General features: G+C 39.3%; 1 protein-coding gene across 1 annotated transcript in view; it reads left to right on the top strand.

Moving 5' to 3' along the window:
- The first annotated feature begins 6906 nt into the window (after positions 1 to 6906).
- The window catches only part of LOC128656856 (embryonic protein UVS.2), a 169084-nt gene continuing 150643 nt past the window's right edge, over positions 6907 to 25347 (top strand). The window contains exon 1 of the mRNA XM_053711022.1: positions 6907 to 6939. Coding sequence (XP_053566997.1) covers positions 6907 to 6939 — 33 coding nt within the window. The remainder of the gene's footprint in view (positions 6940 to 25347) is intronic.

Here is a 25347-nt window from a genome sequence, read left to right as displayed (position 1 = left end):
TATTAATCCAAATTGACTGGAACATGCATAAGGCTATCCTAAGTAATAAGTAACATGTAATATGGGTAGACTTGATGGGACATGCATAAGGCTGTCCTAAGAAAACAGTAACATGTAATATGGGTTGACTTGATGGGACATGCATAAGGCTATAATAAGGAAACAGTAACATGTAATATGTGTAGACTTGATGGGACATGCATAAGGCTATAATAAGGAAACAGTAACATGTAATATGTGTAGACTTGATGGGACATGCATAAGGCTATAATAATGAAACAGTAACATGTAATATGTGTAGACTTGATAGGACATGCATAAGGCTATAATAAGGAAACAGTAACATGTAATATGTGTAGACTTGATGGAACATGCATAAGGCTGTCCTAAGAAAACAGTAACATGTAATATGTGTAGACTTGATGGAACATGCATAAGGCTGTCCTAAGAAAACAGTAACATGTAATATGTGTAGACTTGATGGAACATGTATAAGGCTGTCCTAAGAAAACAGTAACATGTAATATGGGTAGACTTGATGGAACATGCATAAGGCTGTCCTAAGAAAACAGTAACATGTAATATGGGTAGACTTGATGGAACATGCATAAGGCTGTCCTAAGAAAACAGTAACATGTAATATGGGTAGACTTGATGGGCCTTTTTGGTTCTTATCTCTTGTTAAATTCTATGTTTCTAAATGAGATAAAATAAGTACATTGGAAAATTATTTTTTTTTGGGTTTAAATTTTTTTTATTGAGGTTATGGAAAAAAAAAAATACAACATATGGGAAGTGCCACAAAATATGAATATCAGATTACAATATAATCAAAGACAGTTTGAGTAAAGCAAAAATAACATTAAATCTGTATGGCTCATCCATTGAAACCTCTATTTTATATTCAATTCTCAAATAAATTCCTCTATGAAATAACGGGCTACTTTTGAACCCAACGGAGCTGATGGACACTGATAGAGGAAATTGGCGTGAAGGATGGTCACTTTTGGACCTAGTTTTTGATAGAACAAGATGGGGAAAATCAGCAGACCAAAGCTGCTTTAAAGAGATGGAAAAGTGGGGAAGAAGAAAAAGAGGTGTGAAAGAGGGAGGAGTAGAGGGAATGTATGTATGGGGGGGGAGGTTAGATTCTTGTTAGGAGTATGTTTTGTCTGGAGTTATGGTTTCTCTCTGTGCATTAACTTTTCAGGATATAGCTGACATCAAACTGGTTAAGCACAGCTAGTAATTATATTGCTCGGTGAATAAGGGTGTCAGGTAAATATGTACAAGAAGGATATAGGTGTGTTCTTATCTTATGTGCATAAGTGGGGAGACGCTAAAAGTCACATTCTGGGAGAGGCAAGTTAGCTACTCAGTGAATGAACAGCTATCTATACTTAATTAAAAGCGGTGCGGTTATTTTTCATATGCTAGGTATTTGTACTACAGGTTCTATCATTCTATAAGTCGCGCCCTAGCCGGACTAGCTAAAGCTAAGTATTCAGACAGGAAGAGTAAAGGAGCATATTTTAAACATGCCAATACAGTAGGTGTCAGCACAGTCTCACTATTTACAGCTAGGAAAACATGATAGAGTTAGTTAAAGTAATGGGATAAATTGTGTTTTCCTGTTGCACAGGTTTGTTGCTTACCTCAGAATTATGAGAGGAATGGAACAGAAACTAATCTACAAAGAGTTAGCTTAGATCAATCATTTTAATGCTATAGGAATTATTTGATGGCGCCTAGTATTTGGGCGTCATGTGGTTAACGCACAGTGTAGTAGTTTGTCACAAGCACTATACAGTTGTAAAATATGTTTATATATTGTAGTGGTTTTGTAGTAGTAATTTTTTTTTTTTTTTTTTTTAGTAGATAAGATAAATAAAAGCTAGCTTGAATTAGAATAAACATTAGGGAGGTAAGTCAGTCGGTCTGTAATGTGATTGCTGGCATGTTCACAAATCTAACCGGTAGCAGTGTCAGTCACGCTGTGACCTTAGGGACAGCATTTCCCAGCTAATAATTGACAGCGATATCTGAGACCTTATCGATGTTGCATGCTTACTTTTTCAGAGAAGCCATTAGAGGGTCATTAATTTATAGTGGTATAGGAAAGTTAAGCAGATGATACACCAGAGAAGAGACAATATAAGACTTGTCTACTATTAAGGATGGCATGTGAGAGAACATTAAATATTTATAAAACACTTAAGGAGATAATGAACAGTGAAATTCAACAACTATATAACAAACAGATCTCAACCTGATATCGATAACATTTGATATGAGCCGGAGAAAAAAAGCAGCTTTAAACAAAATCATAGTTCTGCACTGGTTGGGGAGACAGAAGTATCTGGCAATACTGCCATCATGAACCATTCCCAAAGTTAATAGTTATCTGCTGCTTGTGTAGACTTGCCCTGCTCGCCTTACTCATAAACATAAATACAACCCTGCATCTTATATATTAGTTACATTTGTTATTCAGTGTAAGCGATGCCTCTAATGAAAGCTGCCAGGCAGCAGAGCTTGTATATGTCTGGCCTTTCAGCCTATGCCAGCTCTTCTAAAGTCTGAGAGTCTCAGGTCAACTAAATGTATCTCGGTGTTGGAACGGTGTTGCTGTAGAGGGGAGCTACATGAGGTGCTCTGTATATGACTGCAAGCTATGTCCGCTACTCGGTCTCCTCTCTTTCTCTTAGCATATACCTCCATAGCTGAAGCGGAGCTTTGCGGGGATGACTTCCGATGAATAATGACTGCTGTCGATAGTGCCTGTGAAGCCACGGGACTCCGGGACCTCCCTGGCACTACTGGAGTGGCGCCTGTGAGTGCGGTAAGTTGCGTCTTATCGACTGGACTTGAGCTTGCTCCTGGGATCCTGTATATCGGGTGTTCCTCCGGTTCCTCCCGTCTGTTACATCTGACATCCGATGGGCTGTAGGTGAGTTCTGAGTCGGCTGATGAGAGAAGGGGTGAACCCGCAGCAGATTGTAGGACAGCCGAACAAGCTAGATAATGATGGTCTAAACGGTCAGTCATATTCTTCAAAAGGGAAATGACCAGCTTCAGGGTGTCTGTCTGGCACACTACGTCATGTGCGTCCTCAATGTTGTTCAGCAGGCCGCGTATCTAATGTTCTTATTTTGTTACACTGTGCGGGTCACACTTTTTTCGAAATTCACCTCAGCCCATATTAATAAGAAGGAGTCCAATATTTAGGCTAGTTCTGTAGCAAAAAGTCTCCATACTGGTGCTAGACTCTTAGGGCTTGCGTCTGAGTTCTGCGTTCACATGACAACCTTAGGGCAATCATTTCTCGATAAAGATCCTCTTTCTAGTCACCTAGTCTGCTTTAAAACATGATGCAAAAGATGGGCTGTAATGGATCTTTGTTTGGAGATTAAAATTAGTTGCTTAGTTGCCAAAAAACTCCAAAAAATCTCCTAAAAATAAGGTTTAATACCAGAGCTCCTGCAACATGCGTCTGAACAGCCTGGTAGTCGGCTCCGCCCCCCGGAAAATTATTTTAACCTGCATATCTGAATCATGAAAGTTTAATTTTTGCTGGAGAGCTTCCAGTGGGCACCTCGCTACAGGAGAGCGTGGTCATGGTGCACTGTATCATTCAAGGAAAGTTTCTGCTCACAGACAGCCATTCTCTGTAGGCAATTAATTGATGAGTGCCCGGGCTGTGGGGATATTACAGCTGTTAATACTGGTATCAGAAAGTGACCGATCGGAGGCCATATAAAACTACCGCCACAAAGTCACTGGAGCGCGGTACAACGTATGTTTGTTTGTTACAGCAAAGGACCTAATCTACAAGCCCCAAGTGCCCTGCGTCAGAGTGCATGGAGGAAAACATTGAACTCTCCTCACAAAGTGGTGTCCAGAAACATTGCGGTCCCTGTCAAGGCTTGGAGCCTCTATGCTGGTGGGGTGAAACCATGTACGAGATGATGTGCTGTGATACGACAGTTAAAGGATGGGACCGGTGGAAAGAGAAGTGTGGCCGCCACACTGACGTAGGATCTGGGCTGTATAAAAAGGCTCTTTTATTCAATTATTTCCATACTCCGAAAATGTTACGGTTACTGTACTTTGTCTAAAGCAGCTGCCAAAAGCAAAGCTGTTGTTTGTACAAATTCCTTGGGGAACAATATTGTTCACTTGGGATCTTCGTTACTGAGAGTAAACTGTGTCTCACACATTCTATACTGGAGGCAAATATGTTGGGTGACTATGTTATCTTCAAGCACTGTGCAAAATTGCTATTATAATTTGTGATAAGCCTGATAATGCAGTAAATTAATTTTTGTCATGCGGTGGACTGCAGCTTTCCCTGTTTTTTTTTGTGCTTTTTTTCTCTGCTTGGAAAACAATAATGGACTAGATGTAGCTATGGAAAACCAAAAGTGTCTTATAAGGTTGCTTTGATTTAACAAGAGTCCTCAATGGTTTCAGTGTTCTACTTGAACTGCGATTGTATGTTTATTGTGCAGAAAGCAAAGGAGAACTTTATACTGGTAAACAGCATCCTTGCATCTTTAAGGGGTTTTGCTTATCTTTAGATCACTGGTGTAAATTAAAGGGGAAATACATCTAGCATCTGGAACTGTTGGTATAAACTAGACTCTTAAGGTTATTCAATAACAAGCTGAACAGGGTCAGTGTATATTCAAAGCTGTTTCTTAAAATTCCTAAATTTTTCAGGATAAAATTAGTATTTTAAGAGCTTATAGACAAGTTAACAATTTAGAAATCAGGGGGAACAGAATTTTATTGTTCCAAAATTTTTCCTCAGATATTACAAGTAAAAGGATAGAAATGATTTCACTCTGATTAGAGTTATTTACAATAATGAAACAGCTATTTTGGAAACTACACAGGCAGTTTACTAATGTATGCAGAGCAACCTATTTTAAATGCTAGGGGTGATCATACATATGGGAATATCGAAATTTGATTATAATGGAGAGTATTGTTTACTGCTGTACTCATGCCCCCCCCCCCAGCTTTTTACTCTCCCCTCTCTCTTGCTCTCCAGCTGCCAACATTTTTTTTTTTTTATAAACAACAGGCTGATATTTGAATGTTGTGATCTTGGATATCAGGTTAACTGATCTAAAAAAAGTGTCCTGGAACATGGGTGGCATGGGAAACATTTTTAATCAAATTAAAAAAGATAAGGCAGATATAACCTTGTTACAGGAAACTCATTTAACAAGATATTGCCACCCCATGTTCTTCAGAGAGAGGTGGTGCTGTTTTGTGTAACCATAAATTACATTATAAAATCTTATATCAAGCAATAGACCCAAGTGAAAGATTTATCAATGTAATGTAAAAATCTATATAGAAGATAAACTGATTACTATTTGTAATGTATATAGGCCCAATCAACCAGGCAAAGATTTTTGGGAATACCTTAAAAACTAAATTTATGCTTACCTGATACATTTCTTTCTTTCCGGACATGGAGAGTCCACGACTTCATTCAAATTACTAGTGGGATATTCAACTCCTGGCCAGCAGGAGGAGGCAAAGAGCACCCAAGCAAAGCTGTTAAGTGTAACTTCCCTTACCCATAATCTCCAGTCATTCAGCCGAAGGAAAATGGAAAAAGAAGAAACACAAGGGTATAGAGGTGCCTGAGGTTTACTCAAAAAAAAAAACTGCCAAATTAAAAGTACAAAAAGGGTGGAGTCATGGACTCTCCATGCCCGGAAAGAAAGAAATTTATAAGGTAAGCATACATTTTGTTTTCTTTACTATGTTCACAACTTCATTCCAATTGCTAGTGGGAACCAATACCCAAGCTAGAGGACACAGAATGAAAAGGGAGGGAGAATAATGCAGGTGGACCTAAACAGAAGGCACCACCTCTTGAAAAACCTTTCTCCCAAAAGAAGCCTCAACCGAGGCAAAAGTATCAAATTTGTAGAATTTGGAAAAAGTATGCAAAGAGGATCATGTAGCCGCCTTGCAAATCTGTTCCACAGAAGCTTCATTTGTGAAAGCCCAGGATGAGGAGACAGCCCTAGTGGAATGAGCCCTAATTCTCTCAGGAAGCTGCTGACCAGCTGTCTCAAAAGCTAAATGGATAATACTTCTTAATCAGAGGAAAAGAGTAGTAGAAGTGGCCTTCTGATCTTTATGCTTGCCAGAGAAAACTACAAAAAGGGCAGAAGATTGTTGAAAGTCTTTAGTAGCTTAAAGGTAAAATTTTAGAACACGCACAACATCCAAGTTATGCAAAAGATGTTCCTTATGGGAAGAAGGATTAGAAAAAAAGGAAGGAATAACAATTTCCTGATTAATGTTTCGATCCGACACAATTTTAGGGAGAAAACCCAGCTTAGTACGAAGGACCGCCTTATCCGCATGAAAGGTAAGGGGAATCACACTGCAGAGTCGAAAGCTCAGAAACTATGCGAGCAGAAAAAATAGCAATAAGAAACAAAACCTTCCAAGCTGACAACGTAATATAAACAGAATGCAATGGCTCAAACAGAACCTGCTGCAAAACTTTAAGAACGAGATTAAGACTCCAAGGAGGAGCAACAGGTTTAAACACAGGCCTGATTCTGACCAGGACCTGAACAAAAGCTTGAACATCTGGCAAATCTGCCAGATGTTTGTGCAAAAGAATAGACAGAGCAGAAATCTTACCCTTCAGAGTACTGACTGACAAACCTTTTTCCAGGCCATCCTGAAGAAAAGATAAAATGCGGGGAATCCTCACCTGGCTCCAGGAGAAACCCTTAGATTTGCACCAATAAAGGTATTTACGCCGGTGGAAGAGATGACATCTTCACCAGATCCACGAACCAGATCCTGCAAGGCCATGCAGTAGCTATTAGAATTACAGATGCTCCTTCCTGTTTGATACGAGCAATGACTCGTCGAAGGAGCAAGTGGAGGAAACAGGTAAGTCAGAGAAAAAATCCAAAGAACCGCTAGAGCGTCTATCAGAGCGTCCTGAGGATCTCTTGACCTTGATCAGTACTTTGGAAGCTTGGTGTTTTGACGAGACGCCATCAGATCCAACTCTGGAACCCCCCACTTGAAGGGTATCCTTAAGAACACTTCCGGAGGGAGAGCCCACTCCCCAGGATGAAAAGTCTGTCTGCTCAGAAAATCAGCATCTCAGTTGTCCACTGCTGGAATGTGGATGGCAGATAGGAGACAATCGTGAGCTTCCGCCCACTGCAGAATGCGAGTTACCCCCTTCATGGCCAAGGAACTCTGATCTATCTTCTGCAATAATGTCAGGGTGCCAGGAACCAGACTGAGATAAGAAGTGCAAAAATAATCACACCTTTATTAATAGCAAAAAATAATAAAAAGTCCACAAGTGAAATAACAGGCCAGGAGACAAAACCAGAGCTGGTAGTCAGACGAGCCAAGTCAGGAGCCAAAGCGAATAGTCAGACAAGCTGGAATCAGGAAAAAGGAAACAGCAGAGTCGGGAACAAGCCAGGGATCAGGAACCAGGAAGGACGTCAGGCAGCCAGGTAATACACAGGAACTCTCACAAACAGGTCTGAGACAAGGCAAAGGCAAAGCATACTGAACCAAGGCCCTTTAAATAATAAGTGATGACATCACAATTCTGAGACTGCATCCTGTCTCACATGGATGATGCACACCAGTCTGGCCATAAAAGGAAGTGCAGGAAATGAGCAGCATCCCCCACAATGCACCATAGTCAGGAAGAGAGGTGAGTAAAATGGCTGCCAGCAGCATATGGCAAACACAACAGGGAGAAAACCCTGACAGATAAATCCATTGACTTAGCATGCATAGCTGTAGAGGTCTCAGATGGAACCGATCAAAAGGAATGATGTCAATGGAAGCAACGATAAGACCAATCACCTCCATGCATTGAGCCACTGATAAACGAATAGCAGACTGGAGAGAAAGGCATGAAGCAAGAAGTTTGGATTTTCTGACATCCGTCAGGAAAATCTTCATGGACAGGGAATCTACGATTGTCCCTAAAAAACACACCTTTGTAGATAGAACAAGGGAACTCTTTTCCAGATTCACTTTCCATCTGTGGGAACGTAGAAAAGACAACAGCATCTCTGTATGAGATTTTGCTAGTTGAAAAGATGACCCCTGAACCAAGATGTCATCTAGGTAAGGCACCACTGCAATTCCCTGAGATCTGACCACTACCAAAAGGCCCCCTAGAACCTTTGTGAATATTCTGGGAGCCGTGGCAAGACCAAACGGAAGAGCAACAAACTGGACATGCTTGTCCAGAATGGCAAACCTCAGAAACTGGTGATGATCCCTGTGAATGGGAACATGAAGATATGTGTCCTTCAGGTCTATGATCGTCATGAACTGACCTTCCTGAAACAATGGAAGAATGGAACGAATAGTTTCCATCTTGAAGGACGGTACCCTGAGGAATTTGTTGAGGCACATTAAGTCTAGTATGGGACTGAAAGTCCCCTCATTTTTGGGAACCACAAAGAGATTTGAATAGAATCCTAGACCCTGTTCCTTTAGAGGAACTGGAATCATTAACTCCCATGGAGGAAAGGTCCTCTACGCAGTTTAAGAAGGCCTCCCTTTTTACTTGGTTTGAGGACAGTCTTGACAGGAGAAATCTGTCCCTTGGAGGGCAAGACTTGAATCTTATTCTGTAACTCTGGGATACTATGTCCACAGCCCACGGATCTGGGACATAGCAATTCCAAGCATGTCAAAAAAGAGAAAGCCTGCCCCCACTTGATCCAAAATTGGATCGGGGGTGGAAACTTCATGCTGATTTAGTCAGTGGAAGGCTTCTTGTTTTGTTTCCCTTTATTCCAAGACTAACTAGACCTCCAAGAGGTCTTGGCTTGCTCTGGTTTGGAAGAAGAGGAGGAAGACTTTGGTCCTTTAAAGTTGCGAAAAGGAGGGAAAATTTGAATTCTGGCCACCCTTAGGTCTATTCTTCTTGTCTTGAGGAAGGAAAGATCCATTTCCACCCGTAATCTCAGATATAATTTCCGCCAGACCAGGTCCAAATAAAGTCTTACCCTTATAAGTCAAAGACAAAAGGTTGGCTTTTGAAGTTACATCAGTTGACCATGATTTTAACCACAGAGCTCTGCAAACTAAAACAGTGAAGCTAGACATCTTAGCTCCCAGTCTAATTACCTGCATGTTAGCATCGCAGATAAAGGTATTGGCCAGTTTAAGAGCTTTAATCCTCTCTTGGATCTCCTCTATCGTAGTCTCTTCTGATATCAGATCAGACAAGGCATCGCAACAGTTATATGCTGCTCAAGCAAATTTAGCAATACTTGCCACAGGTTGCCACTGTAATCCTTGATGGCTGTACATCTTTTTTAAGTAAGACTCTAGCTTCTTATCCATGGGATCCTTAAAGGAACAACTATCCTCTATAGGAATTGTAGTTCTTTTAGCTAGAGTAGAGATAGTTCCTTCTACTTAAGACACAGTAAGTCCTGAATGGAGTCAGCAACAGGAAACATTTTTTTAAAAAACAGGGGAAGGGGAAATAAGAACCCCTGGCTTATCCCATTCCTGAGCTATTATTTCTGACATCTTGTCTGGAACAGGAAAAACATCCACAGAAGAGGGAGAATCATAAACTCTATTAAGTTTAGTAGACTTTTTAGGGTTGACAGCAACCAAAGGTTCAGAATCGTCCAAAGTAGCTAGAACCTCCTTCAGTAGCAACTGGAGATGTTCAAGCTTAAATCTGAAATTAACTTCTTCTGATTCAGAAGATTTTTCCGCTATAGTGTCAGAGTCTGAGATGTCACCTTCAAAACTTACTGAAGTATCCTCCTCATCAGACATTTGAGAAAGGTTGACCAGCGCAGATTTAGAGGGGTCAGAAACCTTACTAGCAGAAATATGTCTAGATTCCCTCTTACGCTTACCCAAAGTAGGAAAAGCAAATAAAGCTGCAGACACCACAGAGGTTATAACAAAACAAAGGGAGGTGATCCCAGATTTGCTGGAAAAGGCAAAAATGCTATTGGCTACCAGCTGACCTTGTTGTCTATATTATAGAAGGAGGTAACTGGATGGGAGTTTGCTTAGAGCATATTACAACATTTAAATCAAAGAAAAAAACCTATTAAGAGAATAGGGAAAAGTATGCTCTTTTTACACATAAAGTATATATTTTTCCACTTAAAATTTAGCTTTTACTAGTTATAGTTAAAGAAGGCAACATAAATAGAAATTGTATCTAACGAGCCAGAAAAATAGTTAAAAACACAACCCTGTAACTGTGACTTGTATAAAGTACTTCAATGTTGCTGATTTAGGTAGTTTATCACATGTGAGGAGGAGGGGAAAAATAAACGATATTAGGTAAATATAAGAGCCTCTATTTAGGAACTGTGTCCTGTATTGCCCTAGATTAGGGTAGATAAGCCACTTTTTTACACTAAATATGCTATAAATCCCTTTCCCATCCTTCCCACAATATGTCCCAAATGTTACAACAAATGTTACAACAACAAATAAAATTATCAATTAGTAGATAGTCTGAAATTAACAGAGTGCAGTTAAAATAAACACGAAGCCCCTGACGCGGTCGCGTTTCACATATACGCTTTTTAACAATTTTTCTGGTATGCTAGATACAATTTCTATTTATGCTGCCTTCTTTAACTATAACTAGTGAAAGTTCAATTTTAAGTGGAAAAATATATACTTTATGTGTAAAAAGAGCATACTTTTCCCTATTCTCTTAATAAGGTTTTTTCTTTGGTTTAACCGCAGAGGTTATCTGTGCAGCAAAATCTCCTGGCAAACAAACACCGCCAGGAGGTTGAGAGGAACCGCAGGGCACTGTATATGAAACCATTAAGGGCTAGATTTATCAAGCCCCTACGGCTGCAAGTTCTCACAAGAACTTGCTTGCCGTGATTTATGAAGCAGCGGTCACCAGACCGCTGCTTTGCTAAGCTCTTCGCCACCTCTAAGGTGGCGAAATTAAATCTCCTCGGTCGAGTCCAAACGAGGAGATTGACAGCTCCTGCCCGCGCGTGATTGGCTGTGCGTGGGCAATGTGCAATGGGCAATGTACCGCGCTCGTGTGCAATGTTAATGACCTGCGGGTAATTTTGCCCCGCCACAGGCGAACTAAGGCATACAGGGGCGCGTATACGTGCCCCTGTACGCCTCAGCTGTGATAAATCTAGCCCTAAGGCTTGGGACGTTTGAGGAGAAAGCTGTGGCATATCCTGAACAGCATTATCCTGAGAGACAATTGGCTCAGAAGGGAGTCATTAATCTTTGTGATTTAGAGTCTTAGCTAAACATGAGGACCAAAATTGCATAGGCAAAACAATTTTGGCCTCTAAACATAATAAACATTTATCCAGAGAAACAGAATCTTGGTCTGTGTCCATAGTTTAAAAGGTCCCCAATAATAAGCAGAAAAATAAAAGGAACCGTTATGTCACTTTAAGAAAGGAGAGTATTTCTCAAAATGAGTAATGCAAAGTATGCTAAAATTTACTTAAACTTAATTAAAACAAAGTCCCTCACACCTCTATACCTTAGGTTAGCTGAGGCGTTCTTACCGCACCAGGACTGGAGTTGACACTAGTAATAGTAAGAAGACTTTCACTTGCTGCAGATCCACTGTCAGAGATGGATGTCGTTCCTAGAAAGCTGTGAGCTCAAACAGATCCGTATCGGTAAACATTTAGCATAGCCAGAACATGCGATCGCTAAAACACACACACTGTCTATTCACTCCACTCTACAATGAATACAAGCGGAAGAGCGGAGGTCACGTGATCGGACTTAGAAAAAGAAACTGCGTCACTGTAAAAGCGTGCGTTTCTGTCCAACCAGAACAAAACACTAAAGTCTCACACCTTTACACTCTACTCTATTAGCCCAATCCTTAAATAAAGAATGCTCTCACACATAATCTCTCATAACAAAAGGGGAGAAATTAACCCTTTAAAGTTTCACTGATATCAGTGCCTGCCAGACTGCCCAACTGTTAACCCCTAAAGGTCATACCATGTACCAGATGATGATCCACTAGAGGAATTAACCTCCAAAGTGCTGTCCTTCAGTACCTAGAAGGCAAATGCACTTACCCGTGGATCCAGTTGCAGGGCAGGAACAGCTTCTTAGCTTCTTAGGTGTGATAGATACTCCACTCTCTATCAGGGACCTGAAGAAAAAGAAAGAACAGAGTAACCAATGCTGGCTTTTTATGAAGGGATATCAATAATGTTACAAATAAAGCAAAGACAACCTCACCACTTTCTAACTGCTAATAGCCACCATTACTTACTTACTTAAGAGATTGACATGGACACAGCATAGCCCTAATCCTTGCTTGCAGGGAAAGTAGCAGAATAAAAAGTAGGAAGGAGCACCGGCTGCGAGATGAAGTTTAAAAGTATTCTTTATTCACACCTTTGGTGTCTGTTTAAAAAGTTTCACATAGAAGGCACAAAAATGGGTACAAAAGTTTGAAATGGTCAGCAAATAGCAATAGCAGCTTATGAGGACGGCTACTTAGCCGAAACATGTCAGTTGCTATTTGCTGACCATTTCAAACTTTTGTACCCATGTTTGTGCCTTATATGTGGAACTTTTTAAACAGACACCAAAGGTGTGAATAAAGAATACTTTTAAACTTCATCTTGCAGCCGGTGCTCCTTCCTACTCTTTATTCTGTTGCTAACTTTAACCCCAGTGAGCATGGCAAGCTTTGGAGATAACACAGTGTCCATGTTACGTTATCCAGAGTGAGTTCCGGTCTACACAGCAGATGTTTTTAGGAGAACTGACGTTATCGGACGCTTCGATCAGTGGAGTCTGAACCGCGCCCCTGCAAATGGTCGAGGAGGGTATGGAGAGCTGACTGGAGGAAGCAAACGCTATAGACACGAACAGGTGTCGGATCCCGGAAAGGATTTCCAGAGCGGAACTACAGTGGAGATTCAGCCTCTACCTTAAGACCGGCCAGGATTACAGGAGGCGTCGGTAAGAACTTTTGTTATTACACTATTGCAATACTGTGATGTATTGTTATGAGAAGCACTCTCACTGACTCCAGGCTGTCTGCAGCATCTTACAGATATACTATATTGTAAAGGTTTACCTTGCTCCTACAGCTAGAACCACTGTTAACCCTGTTGACTTCAGGGAAAGTACCCATAAAAGGTTTAAATATCTTCAGACAACATCTTCGCACCTCCTCCATTGACAAAGGCAAAGAGATTATGGGTAAGGTAAGTTACACTTAACAGTTTTGCTGGGGTGCTCTTTGCCTACTCCTGCTGGCCAGGAGTTGAATATCCCACTAGTAATTGGAATGAAGTTGTGGACTCTCCATCCCATAGGAAAGAAAGTAAAGTTTTTAATTTTATAGATATAAACTGGACTGTGGCAGGTGATTTCGACCTAATATAGACACATTGCAAACAATTAGGAATAACAGAGAACGGTCTAAAACAGGATAAAAAAATATTAAACAATTTGTTTAACCTTTTAAAAGTTAAAGATATCTAAGGCATACACATGTGAGTCTAAAAAATATCATTCGTTTTCACAAATTTACTATTTCTTAATCTCAAATTATCTGTTTAGATTAAAAATGGAGCAACAATTGGAAATATCACTATATCTGATTATGCAATAATAGCTTTAGTTATGAAGGGCTACTAGAAGTAAGGTTTTTGCTCGTCGGGTAGCACTCGTAATACAAGTTGAAAGTAAAAAGTTTTTTCTCGTGAGCTAACCCAATGTGCGCACAAAGCCTAACTTTGAATATCACAATTGCATTAATATATTCCCTCAATGGAGCAAAAAAAGTGGAAAAAAAAGCCCTACTCGCGCCCAAACCAGATCTCATATTCTCAAGTGTGTTAATCAGACATAAAACTATTAATATTTCACATTCCAATGTTCTTCACATTGCAGAATTTGTTCTATTTATTCATAATTATATATATATATATATATATATATATATAGGTATAGACATATACAGATACATATAGGAATATCTATTTATGAATACTTAGAGCATATTCTAGTATGTGGAGAACATTGAAAAGTTTAATATTTACAGTAAATACACAGTATAACACTTTATTAAATATCAATATTGCATAAATATGCTTTTTCATGTTTTCATCTACTTAACTGCAAAGGGCTCCAATGCACTTATATATATATATATATATATATATATATATATATATATATATATATATATATATATATATATATATATATATATATATATATATATACTGTATATTTGTGTACATGTACTTACGTGTTTGTATGTGTTTATATGTCTGTAAATACAAATGTACACATATAAATACATAAACAGATCTGTATACACAATCACATATAAACATATTTAGATACACACAAATGCATATAGTATTTAGACATTTATAATGTATGTATATTAATGTTAAAGTCCTTTGCCTACTTTTTTTTTCTCTAAAACCTGAGACAGTGAGACCTCATATCTTTAAGCCCCTATAACTTTTTTGTGCATTCTTTAAAAATATTTTTTTTAGATAGTATTATTATAAGTGTAACTGCCCTGCGTAATGTACTTTTTATGTTTGTGACACTTTTTTGTTTTGCAAAACAGATAATCAGAGCTCTGAGGATGCGGTTATCATTCTAGTGTAAATCGCCATTGCACTCACGCGTTCACGTTTACGTTCAACTTGTTATACGAGCACTAAATGTGAAATGCGCAAACACCCGCGATAAACCCCTTTTCGCTCATGTGTAACTGTTAGCATGCCACTCGTAATCTTGCCCAAAATGTGGTATAAACAAGCCTAATTTAAAAAAAAGATTTGTCTTTCCTCTGTATCTTTTTACAAATACGAAATTTAAGAACCATCTAGTTACAAAGTGGAAAGAATATAAAGAATTTAACCATGCTTAATTTCATAAGATAGAAGTCTTTTGGGAGGCAGTAAAGGCCTTTTAAAGAGGAGAAATACTTGTACTTTGATAAAAAAAAAAGTTAAATAATGAGATTGAGCTTTCTAATTGCCTCAAAAAACCTGGTCTCAGTACTTAAAGGGATAGTAAACCCCAAAATTGTCTTTTATGATTCAGATAGAACATACAATTTTAAACAACTTTCCAATTTAATTATATTATCACTTGTTATCCATTGCTGAAGGGACAGCATTGCACTACTGACAGGAAGCTGAACACATAGGCCTAGATTTAGAGTTCGGCGGTAGCCGTCAAAACCAGCGTTAGAGGCTCCTAACGCTGGTTTTGGCCGCCCGCTGGTATTTGGAGTCAGTGATTAAAGGGTCTAACGCTCACTTTTCAGCCGCGACTTTTCCATACCGCAGATCCCCCTACGCCATTTGCGTAGCCTATCTTTTCAATGGGATCTTTCTAACGCTGGTATTTAGAGTCGTTTCTGCAGTGAGCGTTAGAGCTCTAACGACAAGATTCCAGCCGCCTGAAAAAAGCAGGAGTTAAGAGCTTTCTGGCTAACGCCGGTTTATAAAGCTCTTAACTACTGTACCCTAAAGTACACTAACACCCATAAACTACCTATGTACCCCTAAACCGAGGTCCCCCCACATCGCCGCCACTCGATTAAAATTTTTAACCCCTAATCTGCCGACCGCCACCTACGTTATACTTATGTACCCCTAATCTGCTGCCCCTAACCCCGCCGACCCCTATATTATATTTATTAACCCCTAACTTGCCCCCCACAACGTCGCCGCAAGCTACTTAAAATAATTAACCCCTAATCTTCCGACCGCAAATCGCCGCCACCTACGTTATCCCTATGTACCCCTAATCTGCTGCCCCTAACATCGCCGACCCCTATGTTATATTTATTAACCCCTAATCTGCCCCCCACAACGTCGCCGACACCTACCTACACTTATTAACCCCTAATCTGCCGAGCGGACCTGAGCGCTACTATAATAAAGTTATTAACCCCTAATCCGCCTCACTAACCCTATAATAAATCGTATTAACCCCTAATCTGCCCTCCCTAACATCGCCGACACCTACCTTCAATTATTAACCCCTAATCTGCCGACCGGAGCTCACCGCTATTCTAATAAATGTATTAACCCCTAAAGCTAAGTCTAACCCTAACACTAACACCCCCCTAAGTTAAATATAATTTTTATCTAACGAAATAAATTAACTCTTATTAAATAAATGATTCCTATTTAAAGCTAAATACTTACCTGTAAAATAAATCCTAATATAGCTACAATATAAATTACATTTATATTATAGCTATTTTAGGATTAATATTTATTTTACAGGCAACTTTGTAATTATTTTAACCAGGTACAATAGCTATTAAATAGTTAAGAACTATTTAATAGTTACCTAGTTAAAATAATTACAAATTTACCTGTAAAATAAATCCTAACCTAAGATATAATTAAACCTAACACTACCCTATCAATAAAATAATTAAATAAACTACCTACAATTACCTACAATTAACCTAACACTACACTATCAATAAATTAATTAAACACAATTGCTACAAATAAATACAATTAAATAAACTATCTAAAGTACAAAAAATAAAAAAGAACTAAGTTACAGAAAATAAAAAAATATTTACAAACATAAGAAAAATATTACAACAATTTTAAACTAATTACACCTACTCTAAGCCCCCTAATAAAATAACAAAGACCCCCAAAATAAAAAATTCCCTACCCTATTCTAAAATACAAAAATTACAAGCTCTTTTACCTTACCAGCCCTGAACAGGGCCCTTTGCGGGGCATGCCCCAAGAATTTCAGCTCTTTTGCCTGTAAAAAAAAACATACAATACCCCCCCCCCCAACATTACAACCCACCACCCACATACCCCTAATCTAACCCAAACCCCCCTTAAATAAACCTAACACTAATCCCCTGAAGATCTTCCTACCTTGTCTTCACCATCCAGGTATCACCGATCCGTCCTGGCTCCAAGATCTTCATCCAACCCAAGGGGGGGTTGGCGATCCATAATCCGGTGCTCCAAAGTCTTCCTCCTATCCGGCAAGAAGAGGACATCCGGACCGGCAAACATCTTCTCCAAGCGGCATCTTCTATGTTCTTCCATCCGATGACGACCGGCTCCATCTTGAAGACCTCCAGCGCGGATCCATCCTCTTCTTCCGACGACTAGACGACGAATGACGGTTCCTTTAAGGGACGTCATCCAAGATGGCGTCCCTCGAATTCCGATTGGCTGATAGGATTCTATCAGCCAATCGGAATTAAGGTAGGAATTTTCTGATTGGCTGATGGAATCAGCCAATCAGAATCAAGTTCAATCCGATTGGCTGATCCAATCAGCCAATCAGATTGAGCTCGCATTCTATTGGCTGTTCCGATCAGCCAATAGAATGCGAGCTCAATCTGATTGGCTGATTGGATCAGCCAATCGGATTGAACTTGATTCTGATTGGCTGATTCCATCAGCCAATCAGAATATTCCTACCTTAATTCCGATTGGCTGATAGAATCCTATCAGCCAATCGGAATTCGAGGGACGCCATCTTGGATGACGTCCCTTAAAGGAACCGTCATTCGTCGTCTAGTCGTCGGAAGAAGAGGATGGATCCGCGCTGGAGGTCTTCAAGATGGAGCCGGTCGTCATCGGATGGAAGAACATAGAAGATGCCGCTTGGAGAAGATGTTTGCCGGTCCGGATGTCCTCTTCTTGCCGGATAGGAGGAAGACTTTGGAGCACCGGATTATGGATCGCCAACCCCCGCTTGGGTTGGATGAAGATCTTGGAGCCAGGACGGATCGGTGATACCTGGATGGTGAAGACAAGGTAGGAAGATCTTCAGGGGATTAGTGTTAGGTTTATTTAAGGGGGGTTTGGGTTAGATTAGGGGTATGTGGGTGGTGGGTTGTAATGTTGGGGGGGGGGTATTGTATGTTTTTTTTTACAGGCAAAAGAGCTGAACTTCTTGGGGCATGCCCCGCAAAGGGCCCTGTTCAGGGCTGGTAAGGTAAAAGAGCTTGTAATTTTTGTATTTTAGAATAGGGTAGGGAATTTTTTATTTTGGGGGTCTTTGTTATTTTATTAGGGGGCTTAGAGTAGGTGTAATTAGTTTAAAATTGTTGTAATATTTTTCTTATGTTTGTAAATATTTTTTTATTTTCTGTAACTTAGTTCTTTTTTATTTTTTGTACTTTAGATAGTTTATTTAATTGTATTTAGTTGTAGCAATTGTGTTTAATTAATTTATTGATAGTGTAGTGTTAGGTTAATTGTAGGTAATTGTAGGTAGTTTATTTAATTATTTTATTGATAGGGTAGTGTTAGGTTTAATTATATCTTAGGTTAGGATTTATTTTACAGGTAAATTTGTTATTATTTTAACTAGGTAACTATTAAATAGTTCTTAACTATTTAATAGCTATTGTACCTGGTTAAAATAATTACAAAGTTGCCTGTAAAATAAATATTAATCCTAAAATAGCTATAATATAATTATAATTTATATTGTAGCTATATTAGGATGTATTTTACAGGTAAGTATTTAGCTTTAAATAGGAATCATTTATTTAATAAGAGTTAATTTATTTGGTTAGATAAAAATTATATTTAACTTAGGGGGGTGTTAGTGTTAGGGTTAGACTTAGCTTTAGGGGTTAATACATTTATTAGAATAGCGGTGAGCTCCGGTCGTCAGATTAGGGGTTAATAATTGAAGGTAGGTGTCGGCGATGTTAGGGAGGGCAGATTAGGGGTTAATACTATTTATGATAGGGTTAGTGAGGCGGATTAGGGGTTAATACATTTATTATAGTAGCGCTCAGGTCCGCTCGGCAGATTAGGGGTTAATAAGTGTAGGTAGGTGTCGGCGACGTTGTGGGGGGCAGATTAGGGGTTAATAAATATAACATAGGGGTCGGCGATGTTAGGGCAGCAGATTAGGGGTACATAGGGATAACGTAGGTTGCGGCGGTTTACGGAGCGGCAGATTAGGGGTTAAAAGTGTAATGCAGGGGTCAGTGATAGCGGGGGCGGCAGATTAGGGGTTAATAAGTGTAAGGTTAGGGGTGTTTAGACTCGGGGTACATGTTAGGGTGTTAGGTGCAGACGTAGGAAGTGTTTCCCCATAGGAAACAATGGGGCTGCGTTAGGAGCTGAACGCTGCTTTTTTGCAGGTGTTAGGTTTTTTTTCAGCTCAAACAGCCCCATTGTTTCCTATGGGAGAATCGTGCACGAGCACGTTTTTGAGGCCGGCCGCGTCCGTAAGCAACTCTGGTATCGAGAGTTGCATTTGCGGTAAATATGCTCTACGCTCCTTTTTTAGAGCCTAACGCAGCATTTGTTTTAACTCTCGATACCAGAGTTAAATTTATGGTGCGGCCAGAAAAAAGCCCGCGGAGCGTTAACAGCCCTTTTACCGCCGAACTCTAAATCTAGGCCATAGGCCTAGATTTAGAGTTCGGCGGTAGCCGTCAAAACCAGCGTTAGAGGCTCCTAACGCTGGTTTTGGGCGCCCGCTGGTATTTGGAGTCAGTGATTAAAGGGTCTAACGCTCACTTTTCAGCCGCGACTTTTCCATACCGCAGATCCCCCTACGCCATTTGCGTAGCCTATCTTTTCAATGGGATCTTTCTAACGCCGGTATTTAGAGTCGTTTCTGCAGTGAGCGTTAGAGCTCTAACGACAAGATTCCAGCCGCCTGAAAATAGCAGGAGTTAAGAGCTTTCTGGCTAACGCCGGTTTATAAAGCTCTTAACTACTGTACCCTAAAGTACACTAACACCCATAAACTACCTATGTACCCCTAAACCGAGGTCCCCCCACATCGCCGCCACTCGATTAAAATTTTTAACCCCTAATCTGCCGACCGCCACCTACGTTATACTTATGTACCCCTAATCTGCTGCCCCTAACCCCGCCGACCCCTATATTATATTTATTAACCCCTAACTTGCCCCCCACAACGTCGCCGCAAGCTACTTAAAATAAATAACCCCTAATCTTCCGACCGCAAATCGCCGCCACCTACGTTATCCCTATGTACCCCTAATCTGCTGCCCCTAACATCGCCGACCCCTATGTTATATTTATTAACCCCTAATCTGCCCCCCACAACGTCGCCGACACCTACCTACACTTATTAACCCCTAATCTGCCGAGCGGACCTGAGCGCTACTATAATAAAGTTATTAACCCCTAATCCGCCTCACTAACCCTATCATAAATAGTATTAACCCCTAATCTGCCCTCCCTAACATCGCCGACACCTACCTTCAATTATTAACCCCTAATCTGCCGACCGGAGCTCACCGCTATTCTAATAAATGTATTAAACCCTAAAGCTAAGTCTAACCCTAACACTAACACCCCCCTAAGTTAAATATAATTTTTATCTAACGAAATAAATTAACTCTTATTAAATAAATGATTCCTATTTAAAGCTAAATACTTACCTGTAAAATAAATCCTAATATAGCTACAATATAAATTACATTTATATTATAGCTATTTTAGGATTAATATTTATTTTACAGGCAACTTTGTAATTATTTTAACCAGGTACAATAGCTATTAAATAGTTAAGAACTATTTAATAGTTACCTAGTTAAAATAATTACAAATTTACCTGTAAAATAAATCCTAACCTAAGATATAATTAAACCTAACACTACCCTATCAATAAATTAATTAAATAAACTACCTACAATTACCTACAATTAACCTAACACTACACTATCAATAAATTAATTAAACACAATTCCTACAAATAAATACAATTAAATAAACTAGCTAAAGTACAAAAAATAAAAAAGAACTAAGTTACAAAAAATAAAAAAATATTTACAAACATAAGAAAAATATTACAACAATTTTAAACTAATTACACCTACTCTAAGCCCCCTAATAAAATAACAAAGACCCCCAAAATAAAAAATTCCCTACCCTATTCTAAAATACAAAAATTACAAGCTCTTTTACCTTACCAGCCCTGAACAGGGCCCTTTGCGGGGCATGCCCCAAGAATTGCAGCTCTTTTGCCTGTAAAAAAAAACATACAATACCCCCCCCCCAACATTACAACCCACCACCCCCATACCCCTAATCTAACCCAAACCCCCTTAAATAAACCTAACACTAATCCCCTGAAGATCTTCCTACCTTGTCTTCACCATCCAGGTATCACCGATCCGTCCTGGCTCCAAGATCTTCATCCAACCCAAGCGGGGGTTGGCGATCCATAATCCGGTGCTCCAAAGTCTTCCTCCTATCCGGCAAGAAGAGGACATCCGGACCGGCAAACATCTTCTCCAAGCGGCATCTTCTATGTTCTTCCATCCGATGACGACCGGCTCCATCTTGAAGACCTCCAGCGCGGATCCATCCTCTTCTTCCGACGACTAGACGACGAATGACGGTTCCTTTAAGGGACGTCATCCAAGATGGCGTCCCTCGAATTCCGATTGGCTGATAGGATTCTATCAGCCAATCGGAATTAAGGTAGGAATTTTCTGATTGGCTGATGGAATCAGCCAATCAGAATCAAGTTCAATCCGATTGGCTGATCCAATCAGCCAATCAGATTGAGCTCGCATTCTATTGGCTGATCGGAACAGCCAATAGAATGCGAGCTCAATCTGATTGGCTGATTGGATCAGCCAATCGGATTGAACTTGATTCTGATTGGCTGATTCCATCAGCCAATCAGAAAATTCCTACCTTAATTCCGATTGGCTGATAGAATCCTATCAGCCAATCGGAATTCGAGGGACGCCATCTTGGATGACGTCCCTTAAAGGAACCGTCATTCGTCGTCTAGTCGTCGGAAGAAGAGGATGGATCCGCGCTGGAGGTCTTCAAGATGGAGCCGGTCGTCATCGGATGGAAGAACATAGAAGATGCCGCTTGGAGAAGATGTTTGCCGGTCCGGATGTCCTCTTCTTGCCGGATAGGAGGAAGACTTTGGAGCACCGGATTATGGATCGCCAACCCCCGCTTGGGTTGGATGAAGATCTTGGAGCCAGGACGGATCGGTGATACCTGGATGGTGAAGACAAGGTAGGAAGATCTTCAGGGGATTAGTGTTAGGTTTATTTAAGGGGGTTTGGGTTAGATTAGGGGTATGTGGGTGGTGGGTTGTAATGTTGGGGGGGGGGTATTGTATGTTTTTTTTTACAGGCAAAAGAGCTGCAATTCTTGGGGCATGCCCCGCAAAGGGCCCTGTTCAGGGCTGGTAAGGTAAAAGAGCTTGTAATTTTTGTATTTTAGAATAGGGTAGGGAATTTTTTATTTTGGGGGTCTTTGTTATTTTATTAGGGGGCTTAGAGTAGGTGTAATTAGTTTAAAATTGTTGTAATATTTTTCTTATGTTTGTAAATATTTTTTTATTTTCTGTAACTTAGTTCTTTTTTATTTTTTGTACTTTAGATAGTTTATTTAATTGTATTTATTTGTAGCAATTGTGTTTAATTAATTTATTGATAGTGTAGTGTTAGGTTAATTGTAGGTAATTGTAGGTAGTTTATTTAATTATTTTATTGATAGGGTAGTGTTAGGTTTAATTATATCTTAGGTTAGGATTTATTTTACAGGTAAATTTGTAATTATTTTAACTAGGTAACTATTAAATAGTTCTTAACTATTTAATAGCTATTGTACCTGGTTAAAATAATTACAAAGTTGCCTGTAAAATAAATATTAATCCTAAAATAGCTATAATATAAATGTAATTTATATTGTAGCTATATTAGGATTTATTTTACAGGTAAGTATTTAGCTTTAAATAGGAATCATTTATTTAATAAGAGTTAATTTATTTCGTTAGATAAAAATTATATTTAACTTAGGGGGGTGTTAGTGTTAGGGTTAGACTTAGCTTTAGGGGTTAATACATTTATTAGAATAGCGGTGAGCTCCGGTCGGCAGATTAGGGGTTAATAATTGAAGGTAGGTGTCGGCGATGTTAGGGAGGGCAGATTAGGGGTTAATACTATTTATGATAGGGTTAGTGAGGCGGATTAGGGGTTAATACATTTATTATAGTAGCGCTCAGGTCCGCTCGGCAGATTAGGGGTTAATAAGTGTAGGTAGGTGTCGGCGACGTTGTGGGGGGCAGATTAGGGGTTAATAAATATAACATAGGGGTCGGCGATGTTAGGGCAGCAGATTAGGGGTACATAGGGATAACGTAGGTGGCGGCGGTTTACGGAGCGGCAGATTAGGGGTTAAAAGTGTAATGCAGGGGTCAGCGATAGCGGGGGCGGCAGATTAGGGGTTAATAAGTGTAAGACTAGGGGTGTTTAGACTCGGGGTACATGTTAGAGTGTTAGGTGCAGACGTAGGAAGTGTTTCCCCATAGGAAACAATGGGGCTGCGTTAGGAGCTGAACGCTGCTTTTTTGCAGGTGTTAGGTTTTTTTTCAGCTCAAACAGCCCCATTGTTTCCTATGGGAGAATCGTGCACGAGCACGTTTTTGAGGCCGGCCGCGTCCGTAAGCAACTCTGGTATCGAGAGTTGCATTTGCGGTAAATATGCTCTACGCTCCTTTTTTGGAGCCTAACGCAGCATTTGTTTGAACTCTCAATACCAGAGTTAAATTTATGGTGCGGCCAGAAAAAAACCCGCGGAGCGTTAACAGCCCTTTTACCGCCAAACTCCAAATCTAGCCGATAGTTAGCCAATCACAAGAGACAAATGTGTGCAGGCACCAATTAGCAGCTGCTCTCACTAGTGTATGATATGTGCTTATTCATTTTTTAACAAGGGATTCTAAGAGAATGAAGCACATTTGAAAATAGAAGTGAATTTAAAATTGTCTTAAAATGACCTGATCTATCTGAATCATGCACGATTAATTTTGACTTTCGTATCCCTTTAAATGTTAAAACAGAATGGAATATTTTTAATGATCTGAAATTGGCGATTATGGATCTTAAGACCAGAGTTAGATTTTACAGATGTGTTAAATTTAGGAGGAAACAAAATAATATCTTATTAACAAAAAAGTACAATACTAAGAAATATAGATGTTATTATGAAGGAATACTTGACTTATTTAAAAAAAATGTTATTCTTCAGATAGTATCAATCAAGCCAGTAAGGAAAATTCTAACAAAAGATACATTTTAACCCCTAAACCGCCGCCCCCCCCCCCACATCATCACAACTACTATAATACATGTATTAATCCCTAAACTGCTGGCCCTCCACATCGCAACTACTATATTAAACCTATTAACCCCACGGGCCCCCCACATCGCAACACACTAAATTAAACTATTAACCCGCTATTGTTAAATTAAAGTTACAATATAACTACCTTAAAGGACCAGTCAACACATTAGATTTGCATAATCAACGAATGCAAGATAACAAGACAATGCAATAGCACTTAGTCTGAACTTTATATGAGTAGTAGATTTTTTTATAACAAATGTCAAAGTTATGTATATTTCCACTCCCCTTGTACCATGTGATAGCAATCAGCCAATCACAAATGCATATACGTATAGTCTTTGAATTCTTGCACATGCTCAGTAGAATCTGGTGACTCAAAAAAAGTGTAAATATAAAAGACTGTGCACATTTTTTTTAATGCAAGTAAATTGGAAAGTTGTTTAAAATTACATGCTGTATCTGAATCATGAAAATTTTATTTAACCTGAGTGTCCCTCAGGTTAATAAATGTAAACTTACCTGTGAAATAAAAAAAACTAAGAATAAACTATAAATAAACCTAACATTACTATTTTAAAAAACTAAAATAAACTAAAAATAAAAAAAACTAAATTACAAATTAAAAAATCCAAACACTACAAAAAATAAAAAAAATAACATTGAAAACCTCTAAAATGATGAAAAATAAAAAATTATAAGATTACAGAAGAAAACCTAATCTAATACCCATATCAAAACAAAAAAGTCACCCCAAAATAAAAACACCCCCTAATCTAAAAATAAACTACCAATAGCGCTTAAAGGGGCCTTTTCTAGGGCATTGCCCTAAGTGAAACAGCTCTTTTACATTAAAAAATTACAAAGTACCCCCTAAAAGTAAAAACCCCCAACATTAAAAAAACCTAACTGTAAAAAACCTAAGCTACCCATTGCCCCTAAAGGGGCATTTGTATGGGCATTGCCCTTGAAAGGGCAATCAGCTCTTTAGTACCCATTAAAAAATAAAAAAGCCCTAATCTAAAAAAAAAAACACTTAAAAAATGTAAACAAATCCTAACACTTACCCCCAAAAAGTCCGAACATCCATCATCTTCCAGGCACTGAAAAGTCTTGATCCAGACGGCTGCATCTTAATCCATCACGGGACCATTTTCTTTCT

This window comes from Bombina bombina, chromosome 4, assembly GCF_027579735.1.
Source record: "Bombina bombina isolate aBomBom1 chromosome 4, aBomBom1.pri, whole genome shotgun sequence".
NCBI lineage: Eukaryota > Metazoa > Chordata > Amphibia > Anura > Bombinatoridae > Bombina > Bombina bombina.
Note: the sequence above shows the minus strand (reverse complement) of the source record. Positions and strands in the feature narration are given on the sequence as shown.